The sequence below is a fragment of the Scyliorhinus canicula genome, chromosome 2, assembly GCF_902713615.1.
Source record: "Scyliorhinus canicula chromosome 2, sScyCan1.1, whole genome shotgun sequence".
NCBI classification, from domain to species: Eukaryota; Metazoa; Chordata; class Chondrichthyes; order Carcharhiniformes; family Scyliorhinidae; genus Scyliorhinus; species Scyliorhinus canicula.
This window is the reverse complement of record NC_052147.1, coordinates 154739282-154755248: the sequence shown is the minus strand read 5'-3', so window position 1 is coordinate 154755248 and position 15967 is coordinate 154739282. Positions and strand designations below refer to the sequence as shown.

Below are 15967 nucleotides of genomic sequence, written 5' to 3'. Positions count from 1 at the left end.
AGCAATAACTTATCTATCAAGCTGCATCATTCCTAGAGTCACAACATCTTAATGATGAGGCAAAGTGGCAGCAGAGAAGACAAGGAAGCAAGTAATAATAATCTTTATTAGTGTCACAAGTAGGCGTACATTAACACTGCAATGAAGTTACTGTGAAAATCCCCTAGTCCGGCTCCCACTAACATGTGAGACATCCTGCCCTACGTGCCCAAAGACCTGTGGGTTGGGAATTGGCTTGTTCAGTCATAAGAAGGCCCACAGCAGAAACCTGGGACCCCGAGTATGCTTCAACCTCGAACCGAGGCTCAATCAACTCTGATATTATAAGACCATAAGACACAGGAGCAGAATTAGGCCACTCTGCCCATCGAGTCTGCTCCGCCATTCAATCATGGCTGATATTTTCTCATCCTCTTGCCTTCTCCCCATAACCTCTAATCCCCTTATTAACCACATCCTATCTAACTCTGTCTTAAAGACACTCAATGATTTGGCCTCCACAGACTCACCACCCTCTGGCTGAAGAAATTCCTCCTCATCTCAGTTTTAAAGGATCATCCCTTTAGTCTGAGATGGTGTCCTCTGGTTCTAGTTTTTCCTACAAGTGGAAACATCCTCTCCACATCCACTCTATTCAGGCCTCGCAGTATCCTGTGTTTCAATAAGATCCCCCCTCATCCTTCTAAACTCCAACGAGTACAGACCAAGAGTCCTCAACCTTTCCTCATATGACAAGTTTTTCATTCCAGGGATCATTCTTCTGAACCTCCTCTGGACCCTTTCCAAGGCCAGCACATCCTTCCTTCAATACAAGGCCCAAAACTGCTCACAATACTCCAAATGGGGTCTGACCAGAGCCTTATACAGCCTCAGAAGTACATCCCTGCTCTTGTATTCTAGTCCTCTTGACATGAATGCTAACATTGCATTTGCCTTCCTAAATGCCGACTGAACCTGCACGTTAACCTTAAGAGAATCATGAACAAGGACTCCCAAGACCCTTTGTGCTTCTGATTTCCTAAGCATTTCCCCATTTAGAAAATAGTCTATGCCTAAATTCCTCCGTCCAAAGTGCATATCTTCACACTTTTCCACAGTGTATTTCATTTGCCACTTCATTCCCCATTCTCCTAGCTTGTCCAAATCCTTCTGCAGCCCCCTTGCTTCCTCAATACTACCTGTCCTTCTACAGATCTTTGTATCATCAAATTTAGCAACAGTGCCTTCAGTTCCTTCTTCCAGATCATTTCATATTGTGAAACGTTGTGGTCCCAGCACAGACCCCTGAGGCACACCACTAGTCACCAGCTGCCATCCTGAAAAAGACCCCTTTATCCCCACTCTCTGCCTTCTGCCAGTCAGCCAATCCTCTATCCATGCCAGGATCTTACCCTTAACACCATAAGCTTTTAACTTATTTAACAGTCTCCTATGCGGCACCTTGTCAAAGGCCTTCTGGAAATCTAAATAAATCACGTCCACTGGTTCTCCTTTATCTAACTTTCTTGTTACCTCCTCAAAGAACTCCAACAGATTTGTCAGACACAACCTCCCTTTGACAAAGCCGTGCTGACTCAGTCCTATTTTACCATGCACTTCCAAGTACTTTGTGATCTCATCTTTAATAACAGACTCTAAAATCTTACCAATGACCAAAGTCAGGCTAACCGGCTTAAAATTTCCCGTCTTCTGCCTCCCTCCCTTCTTAAACAGGGGTGTTACATTAACCACTTTCCAGTCTTCTGGGACCCTTCTTGCCTCCAGTGATTCCTGAAAGATCACCATTAATGCTTCTACAATTTCCTCAGCTATCTCTTTTAGGACCCTGGGGTGTAGTCCGTCCGGTCCAGGTGACTTATCCACCTTCAGACCTTTCAGTTCATCAGAATCTTCTCCTTAGTTATGAACCACAACTAACTCTTGTCTACAGGGCAACAAGACTTAGCCACTCACGACATGGCTTATAAGTCTCGTCTGAAACGCATACACAATGAGAAGTATGCTTCCACAACAAACATTCTGGAGAAGTCTGGCATTTAAGCATTGCTTCTGCTGCCTGGCGCGCCCCTGCAATACTCAGCTGAGTGGACATCAACCTGCAGTCATTCCACCACCTCGAGCAATAACCTTAGGAGCAAGGACACAAGTAAGAGGACAAAATCAAGCACAAAAAAATGCACCAGGAATTGGAGGAAGACTAGAGAAAAAGGAGGCTAAAACACAGACATGACCCTTTCCGGATCTACGTGATGAAATAATTCATGAGAAATACCAGTAACCTCAATTACCCCTTCCCATTCACCAATATTCCATACTCCTTACCTTTCCTCTTATCATTGACCATCAGTATCCTCAAAATAAAAACCATAATAAAAAGCATATTGGGGCTGGTTTAGCATGGGGCTAAACAGCTGGCTTTTAAAGCAGACCAACCAAGGCAGGCCAGCAGCACGGTTCAATTCCCGTACCAGCCTCCCCGAACAGGTGCCGGAATGTGGGGACTAGGGGCTTTTCAAAGTAACTTCATTTGAAGCCTCCTTGTGACAATAAACGATTTTCATTTCAAATGTACCTTCCAAAATACATTTATTTTTTTTAAAATTGTTTAATATAAATTTAGAGTACCCAATTATTCGTTTTTTCAATTAAGGGGCAATTTAGCATGGCCAACCCACATCATCTTTGGGTTGTGGGGGCGAAACCCATGCAAACACAGAGAATGCGCAAACTCCGGACAGTGATCCAGAGCCGGGATCGAACCTGAGACCTTGGTGCCATGAGGCACCACTGCCCCACCGTGCTGCCCCCAAAATACATTTCTAAATTAAATTATTACAAAAATAAACGAACTATCCTTGTGTACTCCCTTATGTCTATCTTCCATGTGTCTTTGTTTACCCAGTCCCCCATTCTGGTTCCTTCTCCAGTAGCTGCAGCCTAGGTGGTGGAAGGTTGCTCACCTTCAATTATCAAGACAAGCTTTGGAAGGTGACCTCAAGCAGTTCTGGGTTCTGAGGGTCCAGCTTCAGACTGCACTGCATCAGGTTGAGCTACAGGCATGGACACTGGTAAAGTTAGATCAGGAATGCTGTCATCCTGAGAATGGACAGCAAGTTCATTCTCAATAGACTTATTACCACTCTCCTGAGGAGGCACTCCTTAATCCCACAGATCTGTTTGATAACAAATTGATGGGAGTACCATGTTGCCCTGGAAATCCTTTTGATTGTGGAATCCCAAACCATGGCAACAGTCATCTGAGCATCAATGCAGCACTTAAACCTATGATTGAATCGGTTTGTGCTGCAATGGAAGCTGCGACATTTCCCATTCTATCCTGAATCATTGTAGATTCCGCAGGTATGCTGATGAAGGTGAACACCCGTTCCACAAATGGATATCAAGCTCTCCACAAAGTCCTGTGCCAACTTGATGCTGGACCCCTCCATGTTCACTGACATGGAGAAATGTTTTTTCGGTAGATTATCAGTGCAGCCAGGATTTTGATTATGTAGATGGATCAGCTTTCTTTTGTAACCCGGTGTAAAGTCCTCTGCATTAATACTCATAGGCAATTTTGTCCTCCAGCAAACTGGTATCGATTATATCATGCACGTGCCTGGTGCCTCACCATGTGTAGATTCTTCTTCAATCTTAGCCACCAAAATGCGTGCAATGCCAGTTTCTGACCTTGCAAGTCAGAATGATGATTGCCATCACTTCCACTGTCTTTTTCCTCTTCATCAGATAGCTGTGATGTTCAAATTCTTGGATACCTGAAAAAATAGACGAAGGGCAGGATTTTCTGCATTCCCCTTGACATATTTCGCAGTGGTGGAGGTAGCCCATCATTGGATGGCGGCGGAATCTTCTGGTCCTGCTGCTGTCGACAGGGTTTCTCATTGTATGCACCGCCAGAAAACCCACCAAGGGAGCTTGCCATCGGTGGGACCAGATAAATCCACTGGTAGGAACAGCCTAGGAACCCCACAGGGTTCAGTTGTAGTGAGAAAATAAGAGCATGCTTACACCAATGCACGTTGTGAGTCAGATGAAACAGTCACGAAAGGAAAAGCAGAATGGGGAGAGGGTGCAAAGCAGGTGTGAGGTGGTGAGGGGGTGAGGGCAAAGCAGCAGTGGGGGGGGGGGAACAAAGAAGGAGTGGAGGCGCGAGGGAAAACCTCCAACATCTCCAGTGGTCAATGACTCTGCAATGTCCCTTCCTATGCTAGCCAGCACTGTCTGCTCCATGCCGGTTCCTCCAGTTCTCTCCTACTGCTATGCCCCATGTTCTCCTACGAATTAAAAAGTACATGAGTGAGCAACCAATAATATGTTTGGGTTATGTGGCTGTCAGGGTTAAATACATTTAGTGTGCGAGAGCAGAGTTGTGGGTGTAAGGCTTGCAACAGTGCTCAATCGATGATGGATAGGTTGAGCATATGATTAAAAAGGTTGCATACAATCGCTAGAGATTGGTGATAGGTGAGTGATGGGGATGTAGTGAGTTGAACAGTGGATGAGGCGAGTGGTGTAGGTAATAGAATATGCCTTTTGAAGATGAACTCACCTTGACAATTTGTATAATATTGTATAACTTCATCCTCATGCTGTTGAACCCACACACCTACCCTAACGACAGCCGCCTCCCAAGTAGTCTGGAGGGTGTCCTGCTCTCACTGCGGATGCAGGATGTATCTTCTTTCTATGTCTCCTGTGCATTGTCAGGAAACTTTGGTGCGGGGCAGCACGGTGGCGCAGTGGTTAGCATTGCTGCCTCATGGCGCCGATCCCGGCCCTGGGTCAGTGTCCGTGTGGAGTTTTCACATTCTCCCCGTGTCTGTGTGAGTTTCACCCCCACAAACCAAAGATGTGCAGGGTAGGTGGATTGGCCACGCTAAATTGCCCCTTAATTGGAAAAAATGAATTGGGTACTCCAAATTTTGGAAAAAAGGAAACTTTGGTGCTCGTGCTCTTACAAGTTCAGCCAGTATTCAAAGTATCAGAGCACAGATCAAGTTTTCAAATGACGCCCACCACTTCTTGCAGCCACAATACTGCTCACCTTTGAGAGGTAGAAGCTGCATTTAAGAAGCACTGGCCACCCGAGATATCGCCCATGGTGTTACATGCAGCCAATGAACAGAGTGGAGAGCACTGTCTGCAGCAAGCAATCATTTACAACAGCGGAGAGCATGAATTTACTGTGCCTCCTGAAACACAATGAAAATGTGAGTGTTTATCACAGGCTGCGACCCTCACGCCCATTTTCAGGGTGGGGTTGCTGTTAGGTAATTTAACCCCCAGTGTGTTCACATAACTGGGGGCATTTTACTTCAGTAACATTTTGGAAAATAAGTTGTGGTCATTTGTGCTGGCATTTATTATAATTGTAGAAATAGCAATTCAGTAGTCCAGGTGGAGGCTAAGTGTTTTCCTGCAAACAGAAGTCAGTTTAAATTATGGAGCTACACATAAGCTTTTCCTTGGTATAATCTATGATTGTTCCCTCTCTGTTCTCTACCTCTGATCAGTGTGCACCAGAGAAAAGGCTGATAGTTCCTCTATCTACTTTAGTTACATATTTTGCTAACCGATTATAGACTGGTATCGGATGTGGTCCACTATGCAAGGTTACCATACGGGATAAGTAAGATGATTAACATGTAAACCACAGGTTTTGGAAAGTTAGAAACAAGATTTCTGGAGTTAGTTCAAATTTTATTTAGACATGGTTATCTTGCTAATAAAAGTAACTCACAAAATAAATATCTACAGGAAATCTGTAAACAGTGCAATAACTTTGTTCCAGGAATCTCAAATAATTTATCCTGCTTGCAATAATTAAAATAAAGAAATATTGTGAGCAAACAGAAAAATGCAAAGCTATTTATTTTATAAACTGCAATAGTATAAATACCAAAATTAAGTATTTATTTTAAAAATCCTTGCGAATCATATAAATACTGACAGAAAATTTCAAGGAAGTTAAATACAACACTATACAATCACTAAAAGCCAGGAGATAATCGAAACCCAGAAGTCAAAATTATATTAGCCTGATTTTAGAAATACTGATCCAACAAATACTTTATTACGGAGCAATCCATCAAAATAACTCGCCAAGTTAAAAATCCCCAAAATCAAGAACCTCCATGATTTAATCTAAAGAAAAAACATTAAAGTGTTTTTCATTGCATTTTTTTTTTTCAAATAATTTTTATTGAAAAGTTTTGAATTTATACAACAATAACGCACCTTAGTAAAATACCAAAAATAACAATAATATTACCAATCATAAACATTCGCCCCACCTCCACGAACAACACAGCATTTTAACAACAACGCAAATTGACACAATATAAAGTTACAGAATAGACACTACAATAAGGAACACCCCCCCCCCCCCCCCGGGTTGCTGCTGCTATTGACCAAGATACCCATCTTTGAGCCAGGAAGTCCAGAAAAGGCTGCCATCGTTTATAGAACCCTTGTATTGATCCTCTCAGGGCAAATTTGACCCTTTCCAGTTTTATAAATCCCGCCATGTCACTGATCCAGTTCTCCACGCTTGGGGGCCTTGCATCCTTCCACTGTAGCAGAATCCTTCGACGGGCTACTAGGGACGCAAAGGCCAGGACACCGGCCTCTTTCGCCTCCTGCACTCCCGGCTCTGCCGCAACTCCAAAAATCGCGAGTCCCCACCCTGGTTTGACCCTGGATCCAACCACCCTCGACACCGTCCCCGCCACCCCCTTCCAGAATTCTTCCAGTGCTGGGCATGCCCAGAACATATGGGCGTGGTTCGCTGGACTCCCCGAACATCTGGTGCACCTATCCTCACCCCCAAAGAACCTACTCATCCTAGTCGCGGACATGTGGGCCCGGTGCAGCACTTTAAATTGGATGAGACTAAGCCTCGCACATGGGGAGGAAGAGTTGACTCTCTCCAAGGCATCCGCCCAAGTCCCGTCCTCTATCTGCTCCCCGAGTTCCTCCTCCCATTTAGCCTTCAGCTCCTCCACTGACGACTCCTCCACCTCCTGCATTACCTTATAGATGTCAGACATCTTCCCCTCTCCAACCTACACCCCCGAAAGCACTCTGTCCATCGTCCCCTGCGAGGGCAGCAAAGGGAATCCCTCTACCTGTCGCCTAGCAAACGCCTTTACCTGCAAGTATCTGAACATGTTCCCTTGGGGAAGGCCAAATTTATCTTCCAGTTCCCCCAGGCCCGCAAACCTCCCGCCAATAAACAGGTCCCTCAATTTGCTGATGCCCGCCCTTTGCCATCCCCTAAATCCCCCATCCTTGTTCCCCGGGATGAACCGATGGTTGCCACCCAGTGGAGCCTCCATCGAGCCCCCTGTTTCCCCCCTATGCCGCCTCCACTGTCCCCAGATTCTTAGGGTCGCCGCCACCACCGGGCTCGTGGTAAACCTCTTAGGGGAGAGCGGCAACGGCGCCGTTACCATGGCACCCAGGCTCGTACCTCTACATGACGCCATCTCCATTCTTTTCCACGCCGCCCCTCCCCCCTCCATCACCCATTTACGCACCATTGACACATTGGCCGCCCAATAGTACCCCAGAAGGTTGGGCAGCGCCAGCCCGCCTCTATCCCTCCCTCGCTCCAGGAACACCCTCTTCACTCTCGGAGTCCCATGCGCCCACACAAAGCTCAAAATACTGCTAGTCACTCTCCTAAAGAAGGCCCTGGGGATGAAGATGGGCAGGCACTGAAAGAGGAACAAGAACCTCGGAAGCACCGTCATTTTGATAGACTGTACCCTCCCCGCCAACGATAATGGCAGCATGTCCCACCTCTTGAACTGCTCCTCCATCTGATCTACAAGTCTGGTGAAATTATGCTTGTGAAGAGTCCCCCAGTCCCTGGCCACCTGCACCCCAGGTACCTAAAGCTCTCCCCTGCCCACCTAAGTGGGAGCCTACCAATTCCTTCCTCCTGGTCTCCAGGGTGCACCACAAACACCTCACTCCTGCCTAAATTTAATTTATAACCTGAAAAGGTCCCGAACTCAGCCAGCAACTCCATCACCCCCGGCATCCCTCCCACCAGGTCCGCCACATACAGTAACAGGTCATCGGCATACAACGACACCCTATGTTCCTCTCCACCTCGCACCAAGCCTCTCCACCTCTCTGAATCCCTCAACACCATCGCCAGCGGCTTGATTGCCAGTGCAAACAACAAGGGGGCCGGGGGCAACCCTGCCTGGTCCCTCGGTAAAGCCAGAAGTACTCAGACCTCCTCCTATTCGTGGCCACGCACGCCATCGGGGCCTCATATAGCAACCTTACCCATCTAATGAACCCTTCACCAAATCCAAACCTCCCCAACACCTCCCATAGGTACCCCCACTCCACTCTATCGAAGGCCTTCTCCGCATCCAGCGCCACCACTATCTCGGCCTCCCCCTCAATCGCCGGCATCATGATGACATTCAACAATTTCCGCACATTCGTGTTCAGCTGCCTTCCCATCACAAAACCTGTCTGGTCCTCGTGCACAACCCCTGGCACACAGTCCTCTATCCTGGTGGCCAGGATTTTTGCCAGCACCTTAGCATCCACGGTGAGGAGAGATATGGGCCTGTGTGAACCACACTGCTGGGGGTCCTTGTCCCTCTTTAAAATTAACGAGATCAGTGCCCGCGACATCGTCGGGGGCAAAGTCCCCCCCCTTCCTACGCTTCGTTGAGTGTCCGCACCAGCAAGGGGCCCACTAGGTCCACAAACTTTTTATAAAATTCCACTGGGAACCCATCCGGCCCCGGTGCCTTCCCTGACTGCATCTGCCCGATCCCCTTAACTAGCTCCTCCAGCTCAATCGGCGCACCCAACCCCTCCACCTTCTCCTCCTGCACCTTCGGGAAAGAAAGCCCGTCAAGGAACCTCTCCATTCCCCTCCTCTCCCCCGTTGGCTCCGACCGGTACAGTTCCCCGTAAAAGTCCTTGAAGACCTCATTCACCTCTACCCCCTTCCGCACCACATTCCCACTCTCGTCTCTCACTCCAGCAATTTCCTTAGCCGCATCCCGCTTGCGGAGCTGATGAGCCAGCATCCTACTCGCCTTTTCACCATGTTCGTACACTGCCCCTTGTGCCTTCCTCCACTGTGCCTCCGCCTTTCTAGTGGTCAGCAAATCAAATTTAGCCTACAGGCTGCGCCTCTCCCCAACAGTCCCTCCTCTGGTGCCTCTGCATACCTCCTGTCCACCTCCAGCATCTTTCCCACCAGTCTATCCCTCTCACTCCTCTCGCTCCTCTCCCTGTGTGCCCGGATGGATATCAGCCCCCCACGAATCACTGCCTTCAGGGCTTCCCAGACCATCCCCACCTGAACCTCCCCCGTATCATTCACCTCGAGGTACCCCTCAATACTTGCCCGGACCCTCCTACACACCTCCTCCTCCGCCAACAACCCCACATCCAACCGCCACAACGGGCGCTGGTCCCGCACCTCCCCCATCTCCAACTCTATCCTATGCAGAGCGTGGTCGGAGATTGCAATGGCCGAATACTCGACCTCCTCCACTCTCGGAATCAGTCCCCTACTCACCACAAAGAAATCTATCCAAGAGTAGACTCTATGTACGTGGGAGAAGAAAGAGTACTCGCGTGCCCTCGGCCTCACAAACCTCCATGGATCCACCCCACCCATCTGGTCCATAAACTCTCTCAGTACCTTGGCCGCCGCCGGCCTCCTACCCGTCCTAGAGCTGGACCGATCCAGTGAAGGATCCAACACCGTATTAAAGTCCCCCCCCCCATGATCAGACCTCCCGCCTCCAGATCCGGGACCCGTCCCAACATACGCCTCATAAAGCCCGCATTGTCAAATTTGGGGCCTACACACTAGCCAGTACCACCTTCTCTCCTTGTAGCCTGCCCCTAACCATAACATACCTACCCCCCTTATCCGCCACCACCTCCGATGCCTCAAACAACATATTTTTCCCCACCAGAATCGCCACTCCCCGGTTCTTCACATCCAACCCAGAGTGGAAAACCTGCCCCACCCATCCCTTCCTCAGGCGGACCTGGTCCGCCACCTTCAGGTGGGTCTCCTGAAGCATTGCCACATCTGCCTTTAGCCCCTTCAGATGAGCCAGTACCCTCGACCGCTTCACCGGCCCATTCAACCCTCTCGCATTCCAGGTGACCAACCGGATCAGAGGGCGTTTCGCCCCCCTCCCCCGTCGACTAGCCATAGCCCGTTGACTGCCCGTCCCCAGGCCAGCACCCCCTGCCCGACCCAGTCCCCACAGCGACAACACCTCACCTCTGTCCCCCCAGCCCCCACCAGCTCCTTCTTGACCCTACCAGCAGCAATCCGGTATTCCCCTTTCCCCCCCTCCCTTCCCCCCCAGGCTAGGAACCCTCCCAGCCGCGAACCGTCCTCCATTGTACTTCCGTGGGTCAGCTAACTTCTGCTGACCCCGGAAACTCCCGCCAATAACCCGACCCCTCCCAAAGTGGGATCATCCCCCAATCTATCCCTCCTCCAGGCACCGCTCCAGCGCGGGGAAGAACCAGTTAAGGCCCCGCCTCCCCCCGTCACTGTCTCCGCCCCCCAGCCCCGCAGCGCGGGAAACCAGAGGAAAGCCCGCACTTTCGCACTGCCTTCTGACGCAGCTCCCAAATACCAGCCCCACTCCATACCCCCAACCCGGCATAGAATACAACAAACCCCCCCGACCCTCCCCGCAAGGTACACAACTCAAACAATGCCCCACAGCAAAATAAAACATAGCAGAACAACACCCCCGTAAATAACCATATCAAAATTGCAAAAGTACAAAAAAAAAGAGAACACAGCAACAGCAGAATCCAGCACTAAAATATTACAACCGACCCCGTAACCCCCAACCCCTTGTTCAAGTCCAGTTTCTCCGTCCGCACGAAGGCCCACGCCTCCTCCGGCGAATCGAAATAATAATGCCGGTCCGAATAAGTTACCCACAGGCGCGCGGACTGTAACATTCCGAACTTTATCTTTTGCCTGTAAAGCACCTCTTTCGTCCGATTAAATCCGGACCGCCGCTTAGCCACCTCCGCACTCCAATCCTGGTAGATCCGTACTACCTCATTCTCCCACTTGCTGCTCTTCACCTTCTTGGCCCAGCGCAGCACACACTCCCGATCACTGAACCGGTGGAACCTCACCAGCACCGCACGCGGGGTTCATTTTCCTTAGGCCTCCTGGCCAGCACCCTGTGCGCTCCCTCCAGCTCCAAGGGCAGATGGAAAGACCCGGCCCCCACTAGCGAGTTCAGCATTATAGCCACGTAGGTTGTCAGGTCCGACCCCTCCAGCCCCTCCGCTAGGCCCAAGATCCGCAAGTTTTTCCGCCTCATGCAGTGATCAAGCTCCTCGAAGCGTTCCTGCCACTTCTTGTGGAGTGCCTCGTGCCCCTCCACCTTACTCACGAGGACCACGGCCTCCTCCTCTCGTTCAGTGGCCTGCGTCTGCAACTCCTTGATGGCAGCACCCTGGGTGGTCTGAATCTCCGACAGCCTTCTGTTTGTTTCCTGCAGAGAGCTGAGTACCTCAGCCTTGAAGTCTGTAAAGCAGCGCAGGAGAGCAGCTTGTTGCTCCTGGGCCCACAGCCTCCACTCCTCTGGAGCTCCTCCGGCTGCCATCTTGGATTCCTTCCCCCGTTTTTTCTGGGGAGCTGCTGCCGTTTTTTCCCCCCTTCCACTCCGAGTTCGAGTCATGGACTGCGGGGAAAGTTGTTCAGCACACCTTCCCCCACCGGGAGACGTCGAAAAATTTCCGTTTTGGGCTCTAAAAAGAGCCGAAAAGTCCGTTTAAAACAGGAGCTCCCAAATGTGTGGCTTCCTATGTCATCGCAGCCACCGGAAGTCTTTCACTGCACACTGAGCGTGAATACTCAATGCTTTTAGCAACTAATATAAAAAAGGAAAGAATACCGGCAGCACAATGGTACAGTGATTAGCACTGCTGCTTTGCGGCACCGAGGATCTGGGTTCAATCTCAGCCCAGGGTCACTGTCCGTGTGGAGTTTGCATATTCTCCCCATGTCTGCGTGGTCTCACCCTCACAACCCAAAGATGTGCAGGATAGGTGGATTGGCCACGCTAAATTGACCCTTAATTGGGAAAAAAGAAGAATTTGGCACTTTAAATTTAAGAGAAAAGAAAATGAATAGTCCAGGTGATCTATCGAGCCTGTCCCATCCCACATGATGAAACCTACACAAATAATTTGGCCCTTCCCACCCTGTGCACCTCTCTGCAGCCACATAATTGCCTGGAACAAAAGAAAATATGTTGCGCCAATTTCAGAAAAAGTATCTCTGGGATTTTGCTCCATGACTCCCACAGCCAATCAAGCAAGTTGGAGGAGTTCACAATGTTTGGTACCAGTACTGTTGTCAATCTTGCCATCATTATAACTTGAAATGTGTTCTGCTTGCAGGAACATCTCCAGCTCCATTTTGAATGGTGTACAATATTCACATTCATAGAATCATAGAATTTACAGTACAGGAGGCCATTCAACCCATCGAGTCTGCACCGGCCTTTGGAAAGAGCACCCTACTCAAGCCCCACGCCTCCACCCTAGCCCCTTTATCACCGTAACCCCACTTAACCTTTTTGGACACTAATGGCAATTTAGAATGACCAATCCATCTAGCCTGTACATCTTTCGACTGTGGGAGGAAATCGGAGCACCCGGAGGAAACCCACGCACACACGGGGAGGACGTGCAGCCTCCACACAGACAGTGACCCAAGCCGGGAATCGAACCTGGGACCCTGGAGCCGTGAAGCAACTGTGCTAACCACTATGTTACCGTGCTTCTGAAATCAATGACCAGTTTCTTCATGCAGGTACTGAAATTACATTATCGCACTGATGTTGCTGACTCAATCCTCTGTCCATCAGCCAACAACACCAGGTTGGGTGTTTGGGTGATGTAGTAATTTGAGGAAATCATCGGTTGTGAAACAACGATTTATTGAACTACATACAATATTCTGCTGACAGCAGTAACTCGCTCACAATCCAGTTCTTCCTGGGAGAACTAACCACACCAGGCCCTACTTGGGCGGTTTTTATGTGTAATCTTTAACGAGCAGTAGCTGGTTGGCCTCCGCTCCCTACCTGGGAAGCTCGGACTCCATGGGTCCCATGGGGAGATCAACAATGGTTTCCCCGTGGTCCTCGTGGGGGTATAAGGTGGGATGGGCAAAATGGCTTCATCTAAATTACCATTTTTTATGACTCTACATAGCTGTAACAGCAAGACATTTCTAAAAGTTAACTTTCCTTTCATGTGTCAGCAGAAGTTAAATGAGCAGCATTCACAACTTTGATTGAGGTTTTGGATGAGCACATAATCTCAGCTGACACGCCTGTGAGGTACTGAGGGAGCATTACCCTCTTACATGTGCCAGAGTCTTTACACCAAGACCTCATCTGCCTTCTCAATGTAAAAGATTCCATGACACGATTTGAAGCAGGACTCTTCTGGTATCCTGGTCATACTCTGTGGGTGCATTCACTTCAGCACCTATGCAGAGAACCACATCTTCTCCTCCCTCATCCCAACAGTGCAATTTGACAATTAAACTGGTCTTTAACGGAATGGATTGCCACTAATGTGCCAGCTCAGCCTTCAGCCAGCAAAGAAAAAGAGTATTTGAGGACTAGGTTCTCAAGCCCAAGACTAAGGCCATGCTTTACCGGGCAGCAGTGATCCCTGCACTCCCATATGCTTTAGATACTTGAACAGCGTGTAGAATAGGCACTTCAAAGCAATGGAGGAATACTATAAGAGGTGCCTTCGCAAATAAAAATGATTTATCAGCAGTGTCTTCTCCCGAACCAATATACCTAGCATCAAGGCCGTAATCACTCAAAAACAGCTCCACTGAGTAGGGCAGGTTGTTTATTTACTTGACACCAGACTTCCTAAGCAACTGCTCAGAACTTGGTTGTGACAGGAGACTCCCAGGAGGACAACAGACATGCTTTAGGGGTATCCTCAAAGCATCTCTGAAGAGGTCAAACAGCCCCACCGATCTATTCTATCATGGGAGTCCCTGGCCTGTGGGCGACCAAAATAAAGAAGTTTAATTTGGAAAGGGACTGAACACATTGAATGACTTAGTTGGGAACACAGAAAAGTGAAGTTGTGGCTTTGGAGAGAGTGCACAAACTTCCAAAGGACCTGTATACCTGACCCTTCAATGATCACATGCCTCACAAGTGGTCAAGTTTACAGATCACACATTGGACTTATCAACCTTTCCAGAATGCATCAAACGAGAGTGGAAGCAAGTTATCTATGATCCTGAGGGACTTAATAAGGAGGAGATAACTATAACAAAGATGTCAAGTTTACGCCACAAAGACTGAGCCATTCTGCTCAGATTTTCAAAGGAAGCTTAAAATAGTCCCAATTTGCTCACATATGTATTTATGATGACAGAATTCATGACATATAAGCTGTCCTCAGTCTATCTTTCTTCTCAAATTTTCCAATAATTTAATGTGTAACCCTGGACAGCAAGTGTCCCCGGTAAGCCAAGCCTAATTCTCTGTCAAAAAGTATTTCTGGATAGTGATCTGAACCCCTGCCTAATCATAACTAACTGAGGCCAGATGAAAGGCCTCTTTTGCTATATGGTTGCAACCAACAATTCAGCACCAATCAAGTGCCATGCTTATTGCAAGAGTTATCGGAGAAACCAGTCTGATCTTTCTAACAAATGTTGTTAGTACTACTTCGCCTTTCCAGTGTTGGCTTTTTCCCTTCATAGCTTCAACTTAGATCCTCTATCCAAGATTCTGCTCCTGAGTATGTATAACAATTTTGCACATCTTCATGACCAGAAGCAAAAACAAAGCTACAATTTACTTTCTGCTCAATTGAAATTTATACTTTAGAGTTTATACACATTATAAAGGAGCTTCTAGTTTTCAATAATGTCCTGAAGCACACAATGATTTCCGAAGAATGACTGATGTAATAATATACACAATGGAAAATGAATTTTAAAAAACATAGGGCAAAATTAGACAAAGCCCCAATGCTAGTTCTGACACCTCTGATGCTGTAGCAAACACATGCAGCTTAGCTGCATTTTTGCTTTTGGGATTTGGAATGGAATTATTCTATTTCTATTCCAAAACAACCAGCCAAAAGGGTATTTGAAGAACAAGTCCACATAAAAATGGTAACAAAAATCTACCTTTCTTTTGCTTTACAAAATGCACATATAGGGAGATGTTTTAATTTTACAAACATTGGTTAATGATTTTTTTTGATTGGTTTAACTGAGTGCATCAGTTCGCTTATAAAGTGTATATTTCCCGACAATAAATAGTTTCCGCAACAAAGCTTCTTCCAGGTTAATCATACGTTGCATACCTCCTGGTCTACATCAATTTTGATGTCCTTCTTCATCACCTCTGGAAGCTGCTTGTGTGACTTTTCATCAGCTGCAACTTTAGGCTACAGAATAAAATGCAGCATTAAAACAGAGAAAGCTATCATATGGATTGCAGTGGTTCAAGAAGGCACAACATTCGCAAAGGCAATCAGGGATGGAAAGTAAGTGCTGGCCTTACAAGTAATGCTCACATCCCAAGGATGAATTTTGAAAAAAAATATTATGCATAGCTCTCAAGTTAGCCACGGCGAGGGCAGCACGGTGGCCTAGTGGTTAGCACGACCGCCTCACGGCGCTGAGGTCCCAGGTTCGATCCCGGCTCTGGGTCACTGTCCGTGTGGAGTTTGCACATTCTCCCCGTGTCTGCGTGGGTTTCACCCCCACAACCCAAAAATGTGCAGTGTAGGTGGATTGGCCACGCTAAAAATTGCCACTTAATTGGAAAAAATAATTGGGTAATCTAAATTTTTTTTTTTTAAAGTTAGCCACGGCTTGGTGGCGCAGTGATTTGCACTGCGT

The 15967-nt window shown here is 48.0% G+C and overlaps 1 protein-coding gene across 4 annotated transcripts in view; it reads right to left on the bottom strand.

Moving 5' to 3' along the window:
• traf3ip1 (TNF receptor-associated factor 3 interacting protein 1) overlaps nucleotides 1–15967 on the bottom strand; it is a 225321-nt gene that overhangs the window by 158181 nt on the left and 51173 nt on the right. For all 4 annotated transcript variants that reach the window (XM_038788046.1, XM_038788039.1, XM_038788053.1 and 1 more), the window contains exon 6: nucleotides 15427–15510. In XM_038788046.1, coding sequence (XP_038643974.1) covers nucleotides 15427–15510 — 84 coding nt within the window. The remainder of the gene's footprint in view (nucleotides 1–15426; nucleotides 15511–15967) is intronic.